At 33.5% G+C, this 18,277-nt stretch overlaps 1 protein-coding gene across 2 annotated transcripts; it reads left to right on the forward strand.

Annotated features, from left to right (window-relative positions):
- Positions 1-288: 288 nt before the first annotated feature.
- On the forward strand, positions 289-17,519 carry LOC128228338 (mesotocin receptor-like). 2 transcript variants are annotated; one of them, XM_052939598.1, is made up of 4 exons: positions 289-577; positions 8,416-8,919; positions 12,791-12,805; positions 16,523-17,519. In XM_052939598.1, exons 2-4 carry the CDS (start codon positions 8,419-8,421, stop codon positions 17,243-17,245), a joined length of 1,239 nt encoding a protein of 412 aa, XP_052795558.1. In that variant the 5' UTR covers positions 289-577; positions 8,416-8,418; the 3' UTR covers positions 17,246-17,519. The 2 variants fall into 2 exon arrangements, with proteins under 2 accessions (XP_052795558.1, XP_052795559.1); XM_052939599.1 differs by lacking the exons at positions 289-577; positions 12,791-12,805 and having other exon boundaries at positions 8,183-8,919.
- The last annotated feature ends 758 nt before the right edge of the window (positions 17,520-18,277 follow it).

Consider the following 18,277-nt stretch of genomic DNA (forward strand, 5'->3'; position numbering starts at 1 on the left):
AATATGCTTTACCATGAAATTAAAACAAATGATATTGTAAGTAAATACACGTTTATCTCGTCATCGCTAATCAGCTCATAATGGTTTGTTAGAAAGTGATATGCAGTTTGATCAGCAGAACATTCAATGTCTTGATGGAACAAAACAATCGATCAAAATTTTCCGATTGGTTGTCAAAGCATTCATTATCTAACTTGCTGGAGCAATACCGACCGAAGGCGACGCAGTTTTCCGTTTGGCGTTCCCGAGTGACAGAGCATGAGCAAGTCTCTATCTGTGATGTTGGTCTACCGCGAGGCAGTATCTGCGGCCTGTCTCAATTTTATATAAATAAAATGTGAAGCATGAGATTGTGCTTTAATATAAGTTTAATTGGCTGCGCCATATTTCACCAAGTTAAGGAGGAGCAGGAACATAATGTTGTCCGCTGGGATATGTGGCTATCAATAATGTGATCGGAAAATTCTAACAATACCTCAAGAGAGAGAGAGTTTCAATTCTGTAGCTGTTAACAGTGAGAGATATCTTAAGCATATCAGTTTCTACATTCTGGATATAACGATACAAAAGACTAACGGTTTGTTAAACATTATTTTAGCAACGTTTTATTTTCATTTCTTGTTTATTTACCAATGTTTGGTTTTGACATATTTATTTGTAATATAATAATTTTATTGTATTTTCAAATTATATGATACATTATCAATAACATTCAATTATGTGTCTTTGGTATTTTTGAACGTATACTCAATTATATCCATTTGTTATTTTTAGGCTAAAGCATTGTTTTTACCTGCAAAATGATTTACGCTTTATAACCACCATACACACCAAAGTCAAATAATCTAATGAATAAAGTTCTGTCTTTATATTGGAGCTAATATTTATGCGAAAAGTTACAGAAACAAGCTCAATAGCGAAAAATTATCCACATCAATTTCCTATCTAAACATAATGCGTTTTTCAAGCAAATGCGGAACATAGTTTAAATGAAGAAGAATAAAATACAGTGACTCTTTTGAAACATATGTTGTTGCTCACCAAATAACTCAACTGATGGCTAACAAATCAAAAGTTACTTTTTACGGACATTGTTAATATTATTCTGCGCCTGGAAGTGCTCGACTAATTTGCGGTGCTAAATCATCTTCAAAAAAATAACATACGGTGAAATTCTATTTTTATTGCCATATATTTTGCTATGTATTTTAGAACGTATTGGAACTTTCTAGTCAATTTCATTTCATTTTGGTTTCGTTTTATTTGAATTGGTTATATAGTTTATAATGGGTAACAACACAACATATTTTGTTGTACACCCAGTTCATACGCGCATGTTTCCCCTAGTTGACATACAACTATGAAATGGCTAGTTCCTTCAAAAGTATAAATTCAGGATAATTAAATTATACATTATAGACAGCAAATATTGTAATGAGCATTATTTACATAAGAAACAAAGCACCGGTGTGACGGTCAGAGCTCGAGAAATATTTAAGCGTTCACCAATCATTTAACATTTTTGCGCTTTCTGCTATTTAATACACGGTTCCAATCTTGTTATCGGTAATTAATATTTTCCATAACTAATTTATTTAGTAAGAAGTTTATCAGGTTTATCAATCAAAAATTATGTTTGTAATATATGTGAGTATGTTTTGATTTTAAATAAGAGTGTCACTTAAGTAAAAAAGGAACAAACAAGAGACATGTAAACCAACACCATCACTCCACATCCATATGACTATGTCTTTATAATTTATAAGTTTGAGCTACCTTCATGTAACTGTAAGGAAACCAAAAAGGAAATTCCTCGAGCAAGGTTAAGCTATGTTTTTGGTATTTAGCCTGACATTGAAGACTCCATGTTTATTTATATAAATTGTTTGAAATAAAATCAACTAAATAAAAAAAGTTATATAAAGGGTAACGGACTTTACAGTGTATCAAACCAAATATTTTGAAATACTACAATATGCCATGAACCAAAAATTCAGTCTTAAAACCATATGCAGAGTAAAAATCAACGTGTTTGTTTTTTTGTTTTTTTTATTTGAGGACAATAGGAACGCTCTTTCCTAAAACAATACGTGGGTAAAATTAATCAAAAAACGAATCGCCAATATGGCGTATGAGGCGTGAACTGAGTAATTGACACAACTTACAAATTGCGGATAATTACAGTGAGTCAGCAAATTAAATAAATAAGTCAAACTTGAAATCAAGTACTAGTTTTACCCAATTTGTACTCTAGCTCTTGGTATAAATCTACATAACATGTCATTTCTTCAATTGATTGCATATATTAAATGCGCGCTTAACTGTTTAAAACACCACATATGTTAAAATGATTGGATAATAACCAGTGATAAAACACAATATTCTCTAAATGAAGCCAAATTGCAGACCAGACAATGAAGACATACTTATAAAAAAGTCTAAAATAAGATTTACAATTATCTAATCTGAACGGTGTTATCACGTTATTATTCTGTCAATTCCAAGTAAGCTGATTAATTCAATAGAAAGTTCCTGATAATGAGGACTGAAGACTGCTGGTGAAGGCCCTGATCAGAAAATGGAGATTGTTCCGTCCTAATCGTACAATTCCGACCAACTAAGAATTCCTCGCTGTGCGGTTTTTCTCTGTAAATGTCAGAAGCCATAATACAATGATGAGCATGAACACGGCTTCGAACATATTCTCCTCTGGTAAGAAACCCTGAAGAAAATGTCGTATCCCTCTGTTATGTGTGAATCACGGCATGTTTCATATTGCCAGACGAGTTCAGGGGTTTACAGTAAACCAAACGATGTAATCTCCCACAAAATATTTCTCCTTTAGAATTTGCTCAGCTTCTTAACACACCATAGCATGTAGCAAAGTATGTCTGTTTCACCCTTGCGAAAGGTTTTACCTCAAAACTGAATAAACAGTATTTTAAAACATATTTATGTTTGACCTTCCCTAACCATCTTTGTCTTTGTGAAAATCCTTCACTGTGGACATATTAGACAAGTACAGGATTTGTCACATGTATGTAATACAGGAATTTATTCAACGAGCTCAATTACATATTTCCTGTACAAAGTGAATAAAATTGTATATCATATGATGACGAGTGCCAGACTTTTTGCGGCAAAAGATATGAAAATATACCTACCTGTTTTAGCTGCGCTAATAAGGAGCCGAATATAACAAACGGACAAAGCAATGTGATTTCCCGCACTACATGCATAACAGAAATGTAGTACCCGACGTATTCGAAACATAATGTATATCGTTTTACTTCCGTTTTATAAAAAATAAACGATTGATATCCAGTACAAAACTCAACATAAACATCATGCTTTCAGCGAAATCTTATTACTTTATATTGGTGACGTAACGCCCGGTTATAAAATGTAATCTGTTCAAGACGTCATTTCCCATTTAAAAAGAAACAGAAATAGTTAAATTATCAAATAGTTATCATAAAAACTGTGTTTTGATTTGACTTTAAAAATAATTGGCAAACACACTGAAAGGAATCTCTGATGCATATCTAAGGATTAGGATAATAATTATATTGAATAATGTCCCAAATGGCATATTACCAATAAAGCATTTTCTATTAAATTGTTTACAATTTTGCGGTGTGATATTGTTATATTAGAAATGTGTAATACTGAAAAATACGTGATTGGAAACAATGTGTAGGCTATGATAATGCTCAATTGTGCTACATTATAAAGTATACAATTAGCTGATGACAATTAAAGTACTAGATAGGGGGTGCACCTGTAGCCCCCCTAAATCCTCCAAGTAAGCTTTTTATGTCAATATATGAGATATATATATTTTTACAGCTTTTTATTTTTTGTCTTGGAAAGGGCAAATTTTCGTTCGAAAATGTTTTATGGCTTAAACCGTTTTAAGAAAAATGCATAAAACATCAATTATGGAACTTTAATACAAAAATCTGCGATCTTTTTTTGTCAAGGGTCTTAGATAACTGGTTTCCATGGATTTTCGCAAAAAAGGGTTCGTTTCAATCTGTGAAAGTTCAGCTTTAACGAACAATTTGTTTTAAAGTAATTCAGTGAAGTTTGGCTTGCTGACAAGTCAGCAATTTTTAGTTTATTATTCTTGTCACGTAATGGGTCTTTTCGTGTCAGTGTCAAAAAGCGTAGTTAATATGCAATAAGTCTCCTTTTCGTTAAACATGACAGAACTTACAATCTGAGTCCAACGAATGTAAGCACAGAAAAAGGAACATTTTATATTTTTATCACCCCATCGTAATGTATTACGTACAATTTGCATCGGAACATGGTTGGTGATCAGTTTATTTTGTATATATTTTTAAGTAGGTAAATAGTTTCGTGTCAATTAAAATGAGCTCCAATCTGTCTATGACAAAATAGAAATAAGAATTGTAAATGAGAAGTGGCGAATCAGTAGATTATCCATATGCTGCACTCCATACTTCTTGAGTGTTTATGGTTACAAGTTGCTGAACAGATCTGACATTAAACACATGCAAAGTATATAATGTATCTATTGTTTTCATCGGCAAATCAGACGCAAATAATATTCATTCTTAGATGTATACTATTTCATTTTCGCATAAAGTTGTTTGGTTTTGAGTACTGGTCGATGTTTTTCACGGCAAATGGTTATAGTATAACAAGATTTATTTGACATATTGAATTAAGCTGTTGAGCATTTCGTCTAAGCGATTAAGGACAGTCGTATATCACAAGTCAGAATTATAAAAAATACGTTCATGTCGCAGTACTTGCTTAAACGAAACTTTTACCAAATTGTTTATGCACAATAGTTTATATGCTCTTCAAATACAGTGAAATACTGCATAGCTACAAAACTAACTTAAATATGTTGGTCTTTTAATTTCTCTTAATAAACTCTTAAGGTCTTGTTGTTTAACATAAAATATTTGACATATGACGATACCATTTATTTTTAGACGTTTAATAGGAGGTGTTTGTTTATATCAGTTTGACAAAATGCCGCTTGGTTACTCTGATTCTCCTTTACATTGAAGAATCATCAAAGGTACGTGTCAATTTTAGAAAGAAAAAATGAGTTATCAAAACGGTATATTAAAATTTATTTAAAAATTTTAATGATCTGATAGTCATATCTGGATAAATATTTACCCATTATTACTTATTTTGGCCAACGTTGACAAAACCAAAAACTTAACCAGTTGTATGAACTCGACTGCTGTACTTTCGTAATGATTAAGTTATTGCCATGTTTTGATCGAAGTCTTGTGTCGTTGTTTAAAAAAGGATCATGAAACGAGTTGCACGGTAAGAATGTTTGACTAGCTTGTTAAATCTTATAGTATGTATTTTAAAACATTGTTAGTACATGCTTACAAAAGTAAATGTTCGCATTTATTTCGTGTAAGTACATACGAACAACCATCAACTGGTTAAGTGGTCTAGATACTATTGTGTAAACTACCTACTAAGTGGGTCAAACACTATTTATATTTACCAGACTTGGGCACTAGAAATACATATCGGTATCGGACAATTTACCAATATATGATGAGGAGATAAAAGTAATTTGAGCGAAATCGGTTGTAAAAGTCCCAGAAGCTCGCTTTGCACATGTCTAAATGCTCTATTTTTGCCATCAACCATTCAGTTTTAAATAAAAAGGGAGAGAGATGATTAAAGACAGTTAGGGTGTAATTACTTGCGGATATATTAAATCCGTATTCTAATCGGGGGAAAATATGTCCCAAAGCTTTATATATGTTTCCATGACAGCTTAAATTTTTGGTTGCAGACACTTACAGTCACACACGCATACACAAACATTCTTTCTATATATTCCTTGGTTTTACAATTATACTTTTCTACTTAATCTTAAATTTCAAAAAAAATATGGTTATTGCTGTAATTGCTGTTTTTGTTTTGTTGTTGTTGTTGTTGTTGTTGCTTATTTAAAAAAACGTAGCATTACATTGAAACAAATAACAGGTTATTCATATCTTGCAAATGATGATAAATAAACATTCAGCATGAAATAAATATTGGCTGTTGCTTTTACAGTTCCTGTTTATCAAATTTTATTTAAAATATGCCATTGATAATTTCAATATAAGACCACACCAAATTAATTTTTAGTTCCTCGGATTTTTGCCAAAAAAATTGGAGCGAGCGAGCGAAAAAAAAATATAAATAAAAGTTTGTCAGTTTTCATAAAAACCGAAGCGAGAGAAGAGCGAAAAATATATTTTTCCTTATATTCAATATAAATAAGAAAGATTGTTCAAAATAATTGCCCTTAAACCCATTTTATTGCCATCTTGAACTGAACCTCTAATGGACATTGGGAAAATGTCGGAATACATACTATTTATTCATCCGTGTTTAGTACAATCATTATATCGATAAATCCAATGTCTTATATAATTAAAACGTACTTTAATATGACGATCATTCATAATAATAAATAACCCTGCTTTTAATAAAAATTTGAAACGACTTATATAAATCTACCTGAATCAGTTTAACATCATATGCAACTGTATTTAGACATAACTTAGGATTGATTTGGGATTTGTAAAAAATGATCACTTACACAGGCATCATCAAACATCAGACTCCATATAACATAGACTAAAATTTTTTTTTATTATCACAGGAAATACAATGCCATGTGCTTATTAAAACAAAAAGAACAAGGGTATTTTTCAGAGTACTTTTTTGGGTTATTTAGATGTTTTTATGCACCAGCCAATTGTTTATGCCCCCCCCCCCCCCTTAAGTCCGGAATAGCGGGGACTTTGTTATCCGGTCGCTCAAAACCCGGGTAAAATACCCGACTGCAGGGACACACTGCTGGTAAAATCCCTGCCAAATGGCCCCGCAACCCCGAATACCTATGCGAGGCCCACTCCTGTCTATCTTCAATATGAAGACAAAACCACTTTCACTAGGCACTGCGGGGCCACCTGAAAGGTAAAAACACAGCCCATTGCCTCTGCTGTCCCCGGTATATCCCTGGAACAAGGGCGAGGGGTGGGCGGGGCAGTGGTTACAATTGACAAGTATATTACAATCCCGGATTATGCTGCAAATAAAAACAAAATATAAGGTGATAAACTTAGCCGCTTACTGATGTTGAGGTATATCCAGACCAGTGTTTATATCGCTATTTGTGAAAAGATATTTGTTCATAACTGTTGTTTTGTCAGAATTTGATCAAAAATGAGCTTGATACATCAATTTGGACCAAACAATGACTCATGTTCCAATAAGGTTGACCTGTCCGATTTCCATTCAAAACGAGTCACTAATTACGCAATATAATCGCTACCAGTCTTAGATACACATGCTTTATTGCATAATGATTGCAAATAATGATCCTTTAGTGCATGAGACGATCAACAATGACTTCAAGCATGCTTAAAACATATTTATTGTAAAAAATAAGATCTAATTTCCAAACTTCGAGCCACATTGTTTATACCGGAAGCCGCCATTTTGATTGAATTTATTAAAACCCATGCTAAACCGATCTATATAAAGTATAAAACACTACGCATCGGTATCTTCCCTTTACAAAAACACGAAAACTAGCGTAGAAAAATTATAATTGATTATTTTTAGCCTTTTAATAAATTATTACCTGAAAAAAATCTACTTGGCGATCAAAATGGAGGTGCGGGCGCACAAAAAAAATAAAAAATTTTTTTTTACATTTTCAAAAAAAATAGGAGCGGTAAATCCGCGGAACGAAATATCAATTTGGTGTAGCCTAAACTATATAGACATAGTTTTTATGTGTTTGTTTCACCATGGAAGTATACAATTTCGTGAGTCCCTTTTGTATAAGATGAATTAAAAACATCGTGCTTATGAGAACAATGAGTTGTCACAATACTGTCTTCAAAGCTATCAGGCATTTTGTATTTGTTCATGCATCACTAACATTGCCCAGGCTACTGTAACAGTTTGTATTATATTAACATAACAATTTAAACACATAATGAATTAGTAATGAGTTTTAATTAGTATTGAAGTATATCATTATAACATACTGGTCTAGGATAGTTACTTTGATGTGGATTTAACTTCAATTCATCACGCGTTTTTTGGCAATCATTGTTTACAGTTCACATTATTTGAATATAAAGCCGTATGTTGTGTATGTTATTAGATTGATATTTATGTTCTTTTCCTTCGATACATTTGAATATGACAAAAGAGAACCTTATTAACCAGGAGTGTTGCCAAAGAAGAGTTTTAAACCAATTGAGACTGCGTTTTCATATCTTGGAATTACATTGTGCTTTCAAAGGACTCCTTTTTCGGAAGATATTAAGCTCAAAAAGATTTGAATGAAACATTTCGTGATAAACAGAAATATTTTGTTTCATTTTTTTTCAGACGATGGCGCTTTTGGCTAATGACAATTTTACATACAAATACATATACTCGGAAAATACATCAATTCCAATGCTCAACATCACTGAAGATGACAACATCACAGCCAATAACTCTCCCTGTGGCTCTGTGAATGACATAGAACTTGACCGGACTTATAGACTGATGATACTCTATCTTACTATTGTGTTGTGCCTGATAGGCAGTGTTCTCGTTATTCTTTGGATGTGTTGCAATCGGCGTATCTTCCCAAAGTTCAAGCACTATTCCCGAGTAAACGTGTTCATCCTGCATCTGACTGTAGCTGATCTTCTCGTCATCATGTTGGCCATGGTACCCCAACTTGTCTGGGAGCACGCGGAACGCGACTGGCGGGCTGGGGACATTATGTGCCGCCTTGTAAAGTTTCTCCAAAGTTTCTCAATGATGGCGAGTAATTACATGGTCGTTGTGATTGCCATCGATCGCCATCAGGCTATTCGGGCTCCACTTAAAGAGGCTTTCTCGGTAAGTTAATTGCTCCTGGGGTCGTTGTTTACGGTAATTGTGTATGCAAATTTGCGAACTAATATGGTAGCTCATTCAAAACATATTGACATATCATTAAATTCAGATGAACCGAACATAAAACTACGATATTGCAAATTTGAACATATACTATATCAGTGAATACATCAGCTGGCGGTTAGATATCGAATGATACGAATGTAAACCAATAAGGTTGTTGACCTCGCTTAATGGATACCTTTCGCACAAAAATATTAACTTATTAGTGTTTGAATTGTGTATGAACACGCGGTTTGAATACATTAAAGTACTTCTTCAATAAGGCAAGCACACTTTTATTATACATACATTACCGAAAATGTTACATCGACGTCCTTTTTAACGAGGTGTTAAACAGATATAGTATATTTAGAATAAAACACTACTGTACAGAAAACGGACACAGTTCAGTAATTTCTTACTTCATCTGAAAATACATTAAACAAATGTTTGTATAAATTGATAATAGATTAATAAATGAGTAAACTAATCTTGTATAATCTGATGCATAATTTCTAATTTATGGTATTTAAAGAAGATAATACATCATGTAAAGACTATACAAAACATGGTGTCAAATTATTAATGTATTTAACTTAATTTAATTAACAACGAATAATACATTTTGAGCCTAAGGTACATTTATTGCCATGAATGATAAATAGGCTTAGCTTGAAGCAAACATGTGAATAATGACATATTTACTTTATAACAATGCTGGTACTGCTTGTTTAGAATGGCATCGGTTTCAAAAGGAGAATAATTGAAGATGATACCTTTGATTGTATAAAGTCTTAGCCAAAATGCGGAAAACAAGTCGGAAACGTAAAGCTTTTCAATGTTGTAAAAGAGACATGAAAGATTGAAATAAATGAACAAAACAATACATGCCGTTAATCAAGTGGCAATGCATCTAATTGTTGTTTTATTGATTTGCGTGCCGACAAAATCAAGCGAACCTTTTAAATTACAACAACACGACAAAGTGTTTTGACAAAAACTACTGAAGAAGCTGGGATCGTTCTTTACGATAGTCAAGGGGATGCAGTTGATTTTGAGATGTGGCTTAAGGCTCCCTGATCTGAAGACACCTGTGGCTTTAAATTAGATAGAGAATTTGGGAGGGAAACCTATGAAAAAGCTATAAAAGGAACTATTTTAACAATATTTTCATTGATTTTTTATTTCATTAAAGTATCTTTCAATAATAAAACAGTAATCCAGGTAGATGTGCATTTGTTAAAAAAAAAAGGCTAACTATATATATTTTTTTAAATCATTGCGAATGAAATGGTATAATACTATCAAAATACATCACGTCAGCCTCGATCCAGTATATAAATGACTACCAGTCGAATGTCTTCCATTTGTTTGGAAGTATTGTTGAACACATATTTTTAAAACACTTTTTTCTGCGCTTTTGCTTTTCTATGGAAAAGAGAACCACAGTAGCATGAATTCCACACATTAATGATAGGCAAGTAGGCAATCATTTAGTACTAGACTTAACCATTAAGTATTGTAAATTTCGCGGTCCGCCTACTGCCAAGCTTCCGAAACACACTCCATGTGTCATATCTTGCGTGGTCAATATGTCAGCCAATGAGGGATTCTAAGTCATTTAGATGACCTGTTGTAAATTTACTGATTAAAAAGGGATCGTTTCTTCGCTCACTTCGCCCAATCTTATTCATTAAGAATCTACTTCATGTATCTAACTATTATTTAAGTATTCACCCATGATATAAGACAGTGATAGGCAATGAATAGCAAACTAATAGTTAATACGTTGCATTATCATTATAATTTGTTTCCAAAGTGCTCATATCGTTGAGTAAGATCACTTTGGACGACTAAGTTATTGGGTTTTTTAACGTACAATATGTTTTCAAGGGGAACAGAATTAACATCTCCAACACAATATTCGGTGTTTAAAAGTTGAGGCAATTTCACGATGGAAGATTTGACCAGACATTTCTTGAAGTAGTTTGGCACCTTTAAGGCATAACTGCAGGGTTTATTTAAACAAGCATAACTATTAACGAACATTTTGAAAAGCATATCGAGGTTATAAGCTTATAGATACATTATTTACATGAATAAAAAATAGACAAACATGAAAATAAGAAATAAAAGGTAATCTGCCGACAGGAGAATTAGGACTTTTGTATCTTGAATGTGCGTTCGAGGACATAATGCTGCCAAATGAAAAAGATACTGCCACAGTGTTGTTATTATGGCGGCATTTGTCATGTTGTCAGAATTTTAATGTTAATTGTTATTTTTTTGGTAAATTGAGCATACTCTCAAACATATCTATATTTGTGGTCGACACATTTTGCAATATGGAAGTGAAAATTGTTTAAAAGACCAACTTAAAAATAAATAAATATAAGTAGGACTTCTCTTTTGAATACAAGAATTATACCGTCATATTATGTGCGTATCTCTCATGGATTCGTTCCAAATATTAAAGGAAACATGCATTTTGCAATGTAATTTTATCAAGTATTGACATTGAACGATCTTGTAGATAGAGAGTTGTATCATCTACTATTGACATGGGACGATTTTATGAAGACATTGTAGATGGTTTCTTTTATAGGATATTTTTGAAATTTGTTAAATTTCGTTTTACGTTTAAGGCAATGTCTTGTATTGATGATTTACATGTTAAAGCATGATGAGAATATAATTTCGGCTTATTAAACTGATTTATTATGACATTTATTAGCTCTTGTCATCAAGCCACTGTGGAGACGTTGTAGTATCATTAACTATTAACATGGAACGACCCTGTTGAGACATTGTAGTATCAACTACTATGGACACAAAACGACCTTGTAGATACATTGTAGTATCATCAACTATTGACAGGGAACGACCCGGTTGAGTAATTGTAGTATCATCTAGTATTGACATGGAATGATCTTGCGGATACATCGTATAAGCATCAACTATTGACGAGGAACGATCTTGTGGAGACATTGTAGTATCATCAATTATTCACAATGAACGACCAGCTTGAGAATTGTATTTATCGAATATAAACAGGGAATGATCTTGCAGAGACATTGTAGAAGCATCAACTATACACGAGGAACGATCTTGTGGAGACATTGTAGTATAATCATCAAGTTTTGACATGGAACGATTTTGCAGAGACATTGTAGCATTATCACGTTTTGAAATGAAATGATCTTGCGGAGACATTTTAGAAGCATCAACTATTGACGAGGAACGATCTTGTGGAGACATTGAAATATTATCCAGTTTTGACATGGAACGATCTTGTGGGGACATTGTAGTATTATCCAGTTTTGACATGGAACGATCTTGTAGAAACATTGAAGTATTATCCAGTTCTGACATGGAACGATCTTGTGGGGACATTGTAGTATTATCCAGTTTTGACATGGAACGATCTTGTGGGGACATTATAGTATTATCTAGTTTTGACATGGAATGATCTTGCGGAGACATTGTAGTAGCATCAACTGTTGACGAGGAACGATCTTGTTGAGACATTTTTGTATTATCCAGTTTTGACATGGAACGATCCCGTGGAGACATTTTTGTATTATCCAGTTTTAACATGGAACGATCGTTTACATGCTTTCCTACGGTGTAATATAGTTTATAGTCTTTACAAGTTGAAACTAAAATAAACTAATACGCTTCACAAAATATATGTATTATTGCTAAAAATTTATTCGTCTATGTCCAAGGACGAAGTCATATATTTAGAGCTCAAATATGTTTAGCGCATATTCACTGTGCAAATTATATGTTATATAATTGTCAAGCCTGTATATAAACATCCGTTTTCCAGCGACGTAGAAACTATGTAAGTATACCTGGCCTACGGGCCCCAGTATCACATATATCCTTAAGTCATTTCTCAGTCTAAAGCTTAGTCCTTTTTCCACATTACAGCATGCCACGATTTAAAATCACTAATGCTTACTCTTTGGAATGCGCATTCTCTTTGGTATTATGTTGGCAAACATCAATGTCCTTTAGAAAAAAAATAGAACACAAATGAACTCGAATAATAACTAAAATGGACACGACTACATTTTCTTGCTCTTGAATTGAATTCTATAAAAATGACAAAATATTTTTATCAACGTATTTATTTTAATATGCTCTTTTAAGAAGAGTGAAACATTTATTATTTTGAATAATGCTATGTTGCTTTGTGTTAAAATGAGTCGAGATAGAAGTTGAGAATTAACTTAAGTATATTTATGATATTGGGCCCAGCACTTTACATATATTGCGCCCAGCACTTTACACACGGTGATCTATCTGCACCTTTTTTCGCCTGTACAACCGGATTAAGCCTCGCACCAGACGAAGGGGATTTTTATCGACAATATTCTGTAGTAGGGGATTTTTATCGGCATTATACTATAGCAAAAAAAAGATTATATTTATACAATTAGCTAGATTATCTCATTTGGTGCGAGTCTAAAAGCGACATTTCTGCAATATTAACGTATATTTTTGTTAATTAAACAAGTAAATGGTATATTGCAAGCGAGATTTTCCTTGTAGTTTTTCGAACAAGTAAAAGGTCGAGCTATTGTAAACGAATCGATGTCGTCATATGTGGATCGTTAATATGCAAATACTGGTCAAAAAGAATGAAGAAATTCAATTAAAAATTAGCACTCATACAATAACGCCATACCCTAACTCTGACTTAAAAAAGTATTGTTTCTTGTTGGTGATTTTTTGTTTTCATGTTTTATGTATTTACCCAGTGCGTTTACCCAGTGCTATTACACCGGGTTCATGTTTAATCCTTTTGCTACTGAGCTTGTTTTTGTAGTTTTTCACATATGTATTGTACCTTGACCGACAAATTTAAACTTGATTTTAGCTGAAAATCCGTTTAATTTATTCATGTAAACCAGTAAGGGCAAAATTCATTTAGCATGCCCTTCCGTCCGTTCTTCCACAAGTCAATCCACACGTCAGTTGACACAGTTGTATGCGTGCTTCAACCAAAAATCCCTGGCTTGATTCGGATGAAATTACAGAGGGATGTTTGGTACCACATAAAGTGGCGCATGCCGTTGGCAGGTTTTGCTCAGATTTCGTCTTACAGGGTAATGGCCATTTGTGTTGCAGCAATTTAGTTTATTTGTGCTTATTGTGTGAGCTTCATCTTAAAAAAACCTGGCCGGATTTTGATAAAACTCCTCTGGAGTGAAGTATATCATCTCTAGTGGTACATGCCTTCAACATAGTTCGGTTGGAGTAGTACTTTTTTATAGAGTTATGAGCCTCGTTTGTAACCCATAGACTGCGCATAAATGACATTCCTTTCCAATCCACTTGCCGGATCTGGATGAAACATCATACAATTGAGTTGTATAAAATTAATGATGCATCAGCAGTGTTCGGTTGGATCATTTTCAGAGAAATGTGAACATTTGTGTTTATTACAACATAGTGCACTATAGTTATCCGAAGCCCCTTGGACGGATCTGAGTGATATCTGGTATTGGTAAAGGCGACAAACATGATTTGCTCGGCTTATATTTCAGAGGGCGTAATGTTGTTTTATGTGCATGACTATATTAGATTTCTCAACGAAATGTTTTTGTTTACTCTTATACAGTATGTTATGTGGTGCCATCATTCTATGTCTCAATCAGGTTGTTTAAAAGCAGAAGTCTAGTTTTAAACGCATGGCATTGCAAGATTCTGTTTCATTAATTGTAATCGTTATAGTACCCCACAATGTTATTGAGGTTGTATCAATCGTCTTGTTGCATATTCAAATGGAAACCGCTGAGTCAAGCAGTCACACATTTTACCTATGGTCTTGAACAATGTTCTAAGTCTAAAGGATACTGCATAAACTTAACATTTATAGAACAATCATGATCAATTTGAAAAAAACCTTTTTGATAAAGGAATGTCGCTTTCTGAATGTACATGCCTGCATGCCTGTCTGAGTGTTATGTTAACATGTATGCATGCGTCTTATTAATTTTCAATGCTCAAATCAAGATCTTGGTGAATTATAGTGTTCTAATTGTGGTGGTCAAAGTCATTCTTGTATGGCCTTATATTGCACCGTATATATATTAATATTTCAGAAAATATATGCTATGTTTACGTTGCATTTAATATACCAATATTTGGCACTTAACGATGCTTTGTATATATTTGTTATATTTATTTGGGTGGTTAATAGAGATTTATAAGCAAAATAAATACGAAATTTAACTGTTCCAAAAAGTAAAAAAGGTCAACTTAATATTTTTGACTGATTTATCATAACAGCCCATTCTGCTATCTAAAACAAACTTTAGGGCGCACAGGGTGAGAAACAAAATGTTATATCCGAAATGACGTTACTTGCGTTTACAGTTTGGCACGATTTGCTAATAAAATGCAATTTAATTCATTAAATACCTATTTAAAAATATAACTTGCTCATTCGGTTAAAAGTATTACAATTTAACCCTTAAACAAATAATTATCTTCTATTCCATTGCTCATATATGTTTAATATATATCATTCATACACTAAGTTTATATTTTAACGTCATTTATATCAAATGCATCATCAATCTAAGAGTAGAGCATATCTTCTCTCTTACTTAGGCGATCTGTCGATCGCGATCTTAGTCGAGTGTGTTATAATGCATTTCAACTATTCATTATTTACGCCAAAGTGTAACGTTATTGCTTTTCAGAGTTGATTTGTTGTTTAAAATCAGACCACTTGCTTAATCACCAAACTTTCTTCAACAACATTCAGACTGTCTACAAAAGAAACCAAATTATCATTTGAATAGGCGTTTTAAACCAAATCGCTCTTCAAAACCACCATTCCTGGTATATTCAAATTTAAAATGTATTACAAAATTATTTCCTTTACGCCTAAATGGATGAAAAGCGTATACCTGTTCTTTTCCAAAAAAACACGAGTTATTCAGAGCCACACAATACACTTTTATAAGGGTATATTATGCAAGTAATGCAAAACAGTCTGCAGTTATGGTAAATTTCCTCACTGTTGCCGACAGCACATCAGCGGTTGTATTTTTACAAATAAACCAATATCTGGCCTTCCTTTAAAACGTGCTGTACATGTGCATTGCCATTTCCTTGTTTTTTAAACATTGTGATGTTACTTAATTTACGTTAAGCGGCCGGATTTGCCGTAATAGAGGGGCGTATCTTAGGGGAGTATCCTTTTAACTAGCCACTCTCCCTTCGAACCGAAATATATTTTGTGTAAAGTATTGGCTGGGGGGTTCGAGAACTCACCAAGGAAAAAAATACCAAGTTCTAGGCCGTAGAGCTGCATTTTGGACGTATTTTATTACTTTTGCTCTTATACTGTAATAAAGCGTTTACTTTGACGACTTTAAGGATGGGGTAGCGTCGGTAGCGCCTCCCCCCATTGACCCGCTAGTCATATTTATACACATTTTTAAACACTATTGCATAACAATTTATGTTTTAGGAAAACATTGATTTTTATTGTTTAGAAAATAAAATTATTGTAATGAAAAAGTGTAGTTCTTTTCTGTAGATATGGAAGATGTCTGGGACTGGCTGGGGTCTAGCTGCGTTGTTTTCGCTCCCGGTGACGGGTGTGTTTCACACGGTAGAAAAAGAGGACGGCGAGACCCGGTGCGAAAACATCTTTCGGAATCTACCGCACTGGCATCGCCAAATCTGGATGACCTGGGTATCATTCGTCGTGTTTTTCATCCCCTTTGTCATGCTGGTCATCTGTTATTTGAGGATATTCATGAAAATTTCAAAAAAGGCTTTACAAAACAGCAGTGTCAAATACCGTCAAGAAAAAGGAAAGATATACTTACAAAGTACGCACTCAAGTTCCCTGCCTAGAGCAAAAATAAAGACACTTAAAATGACATTTGTCATCCTATTGACATTCATCATTTGTTCCATGCCATATTTTGTTGTTGAGATGATAATGTCCTACGGCAACTATTGTCTTATTTCCAAAAAACTGTATGCCATACTCGGAGGAATGGCGGCGTGTAATTCAGCCACAAACCCTTACGTGTTCTTAGCATTCAACATTAACACTAACTGGTTTAAGCAACTCAAGGAGTGTCGTTCTAACAAGACGCAATCGCCACTTCGTGGGTACAATTCCTGTCCCACGGGATCAACTGGACCACACGCCAACCATTCTGTGTGCAGGAACAACAGTCAGTTTGTCCCCTTTAATCGCCAAGATACGTGCGAGACTCAAGTGGAAATGAAGATTCTCAGACATTGACCATGTGTTGCTGTAGGTATTTTTTTTATATACAAGGGAACTTTAGTATGTAGATCAATTCATGCTCGAGTTACGATTACTATTTGAAACCAAGATCTATCGTTGCTATATGTCAGAAGTATATAGTTATGTAATCCACCTTGATCCACTCGAGACAAAGCCATCGTTCTTCGTATTAGTATAAGTAAGCTTTTATTGACACCGCTGACTAAACGTATTTGTCCTCATGTTGTCATGTGTGTATGACCTGAGTGTAATAAAGATATTTGTTGTTGTTGTTGTTGTTGATTAAACAAATGATCGATTTCCGGAAATTAGAGTGGCGTCCTTTTTCATAGCACTTCAACGGTGTACCTGGCATGTATATTGTAGACATGTATTATTCGTGAAATGTCCCATGCTTTAGAACTATTTAGAGCGTGATATTATGTGTACCAATATGTAAACATCTGACCACTTTTGTAAACATTCCAATGGAGTCGATTCAAAGAAACTCAACAACCATGACAATAAGCTTTTTTAAAAGCCATAAGTTTCTGTTCCGGAACACACAACTGTATTTCGTCATCGGCTGCTGTTGTTGTTGTTGTTGCTGTTAACAAGCATCATTGTCCTAATGAAATGTGGAAAACCACGGTTTAGGTTTCAAACAAAGAAAACATTTTTTTGAAATATATGAACTAAAATACCTTTAAATGAATTTATTTAGTCTGATTAAAATCACTAACGAGAATATTTTCTAGTAAAAGTTGAAATAGTTTTCATTTGAAATAAATGTATTTTTCTACTATTAAGTATCAGTGGTAGCACCCTTTGTGTATTAACATGTTTGTTATTTTGTTATTTCTGGCCGAATCTTGAACATATTATTGAATCATTAAAACTAAAACGTAGAAGGTGGATATTAACATTTTTACTGAGTAGACCATAGTGCCATAGATCTTTATTGCATATGTTGCTTAAATCAAACTGACATATTTAAATAGAGAGAATGCTAATTATATATGATGTTCATGAATATAGTTTGATATT

Source organism: Mya arenaria, chromosome 3 (genome assembly GCF_026914265.1).
Source record: "Mya arenaria isolate MELC-2E11 chromosome 3, ASM2691426v1".
Taxonomy (NCBI): Eukaryota; Metazoa; Mollusca; class Bivalvia; order Myida; family Myidae; genus Mya; species Mya arenaria.

Excerpts from the sequence above, each read along its gene's own strand:
- LOC128228338 (XM_052939598.1), top strand. The coding sequence starts at position 8,419 with ATGGCGCTTTTGGCTAATGACAATTTTACATACAAATACATATACTCG.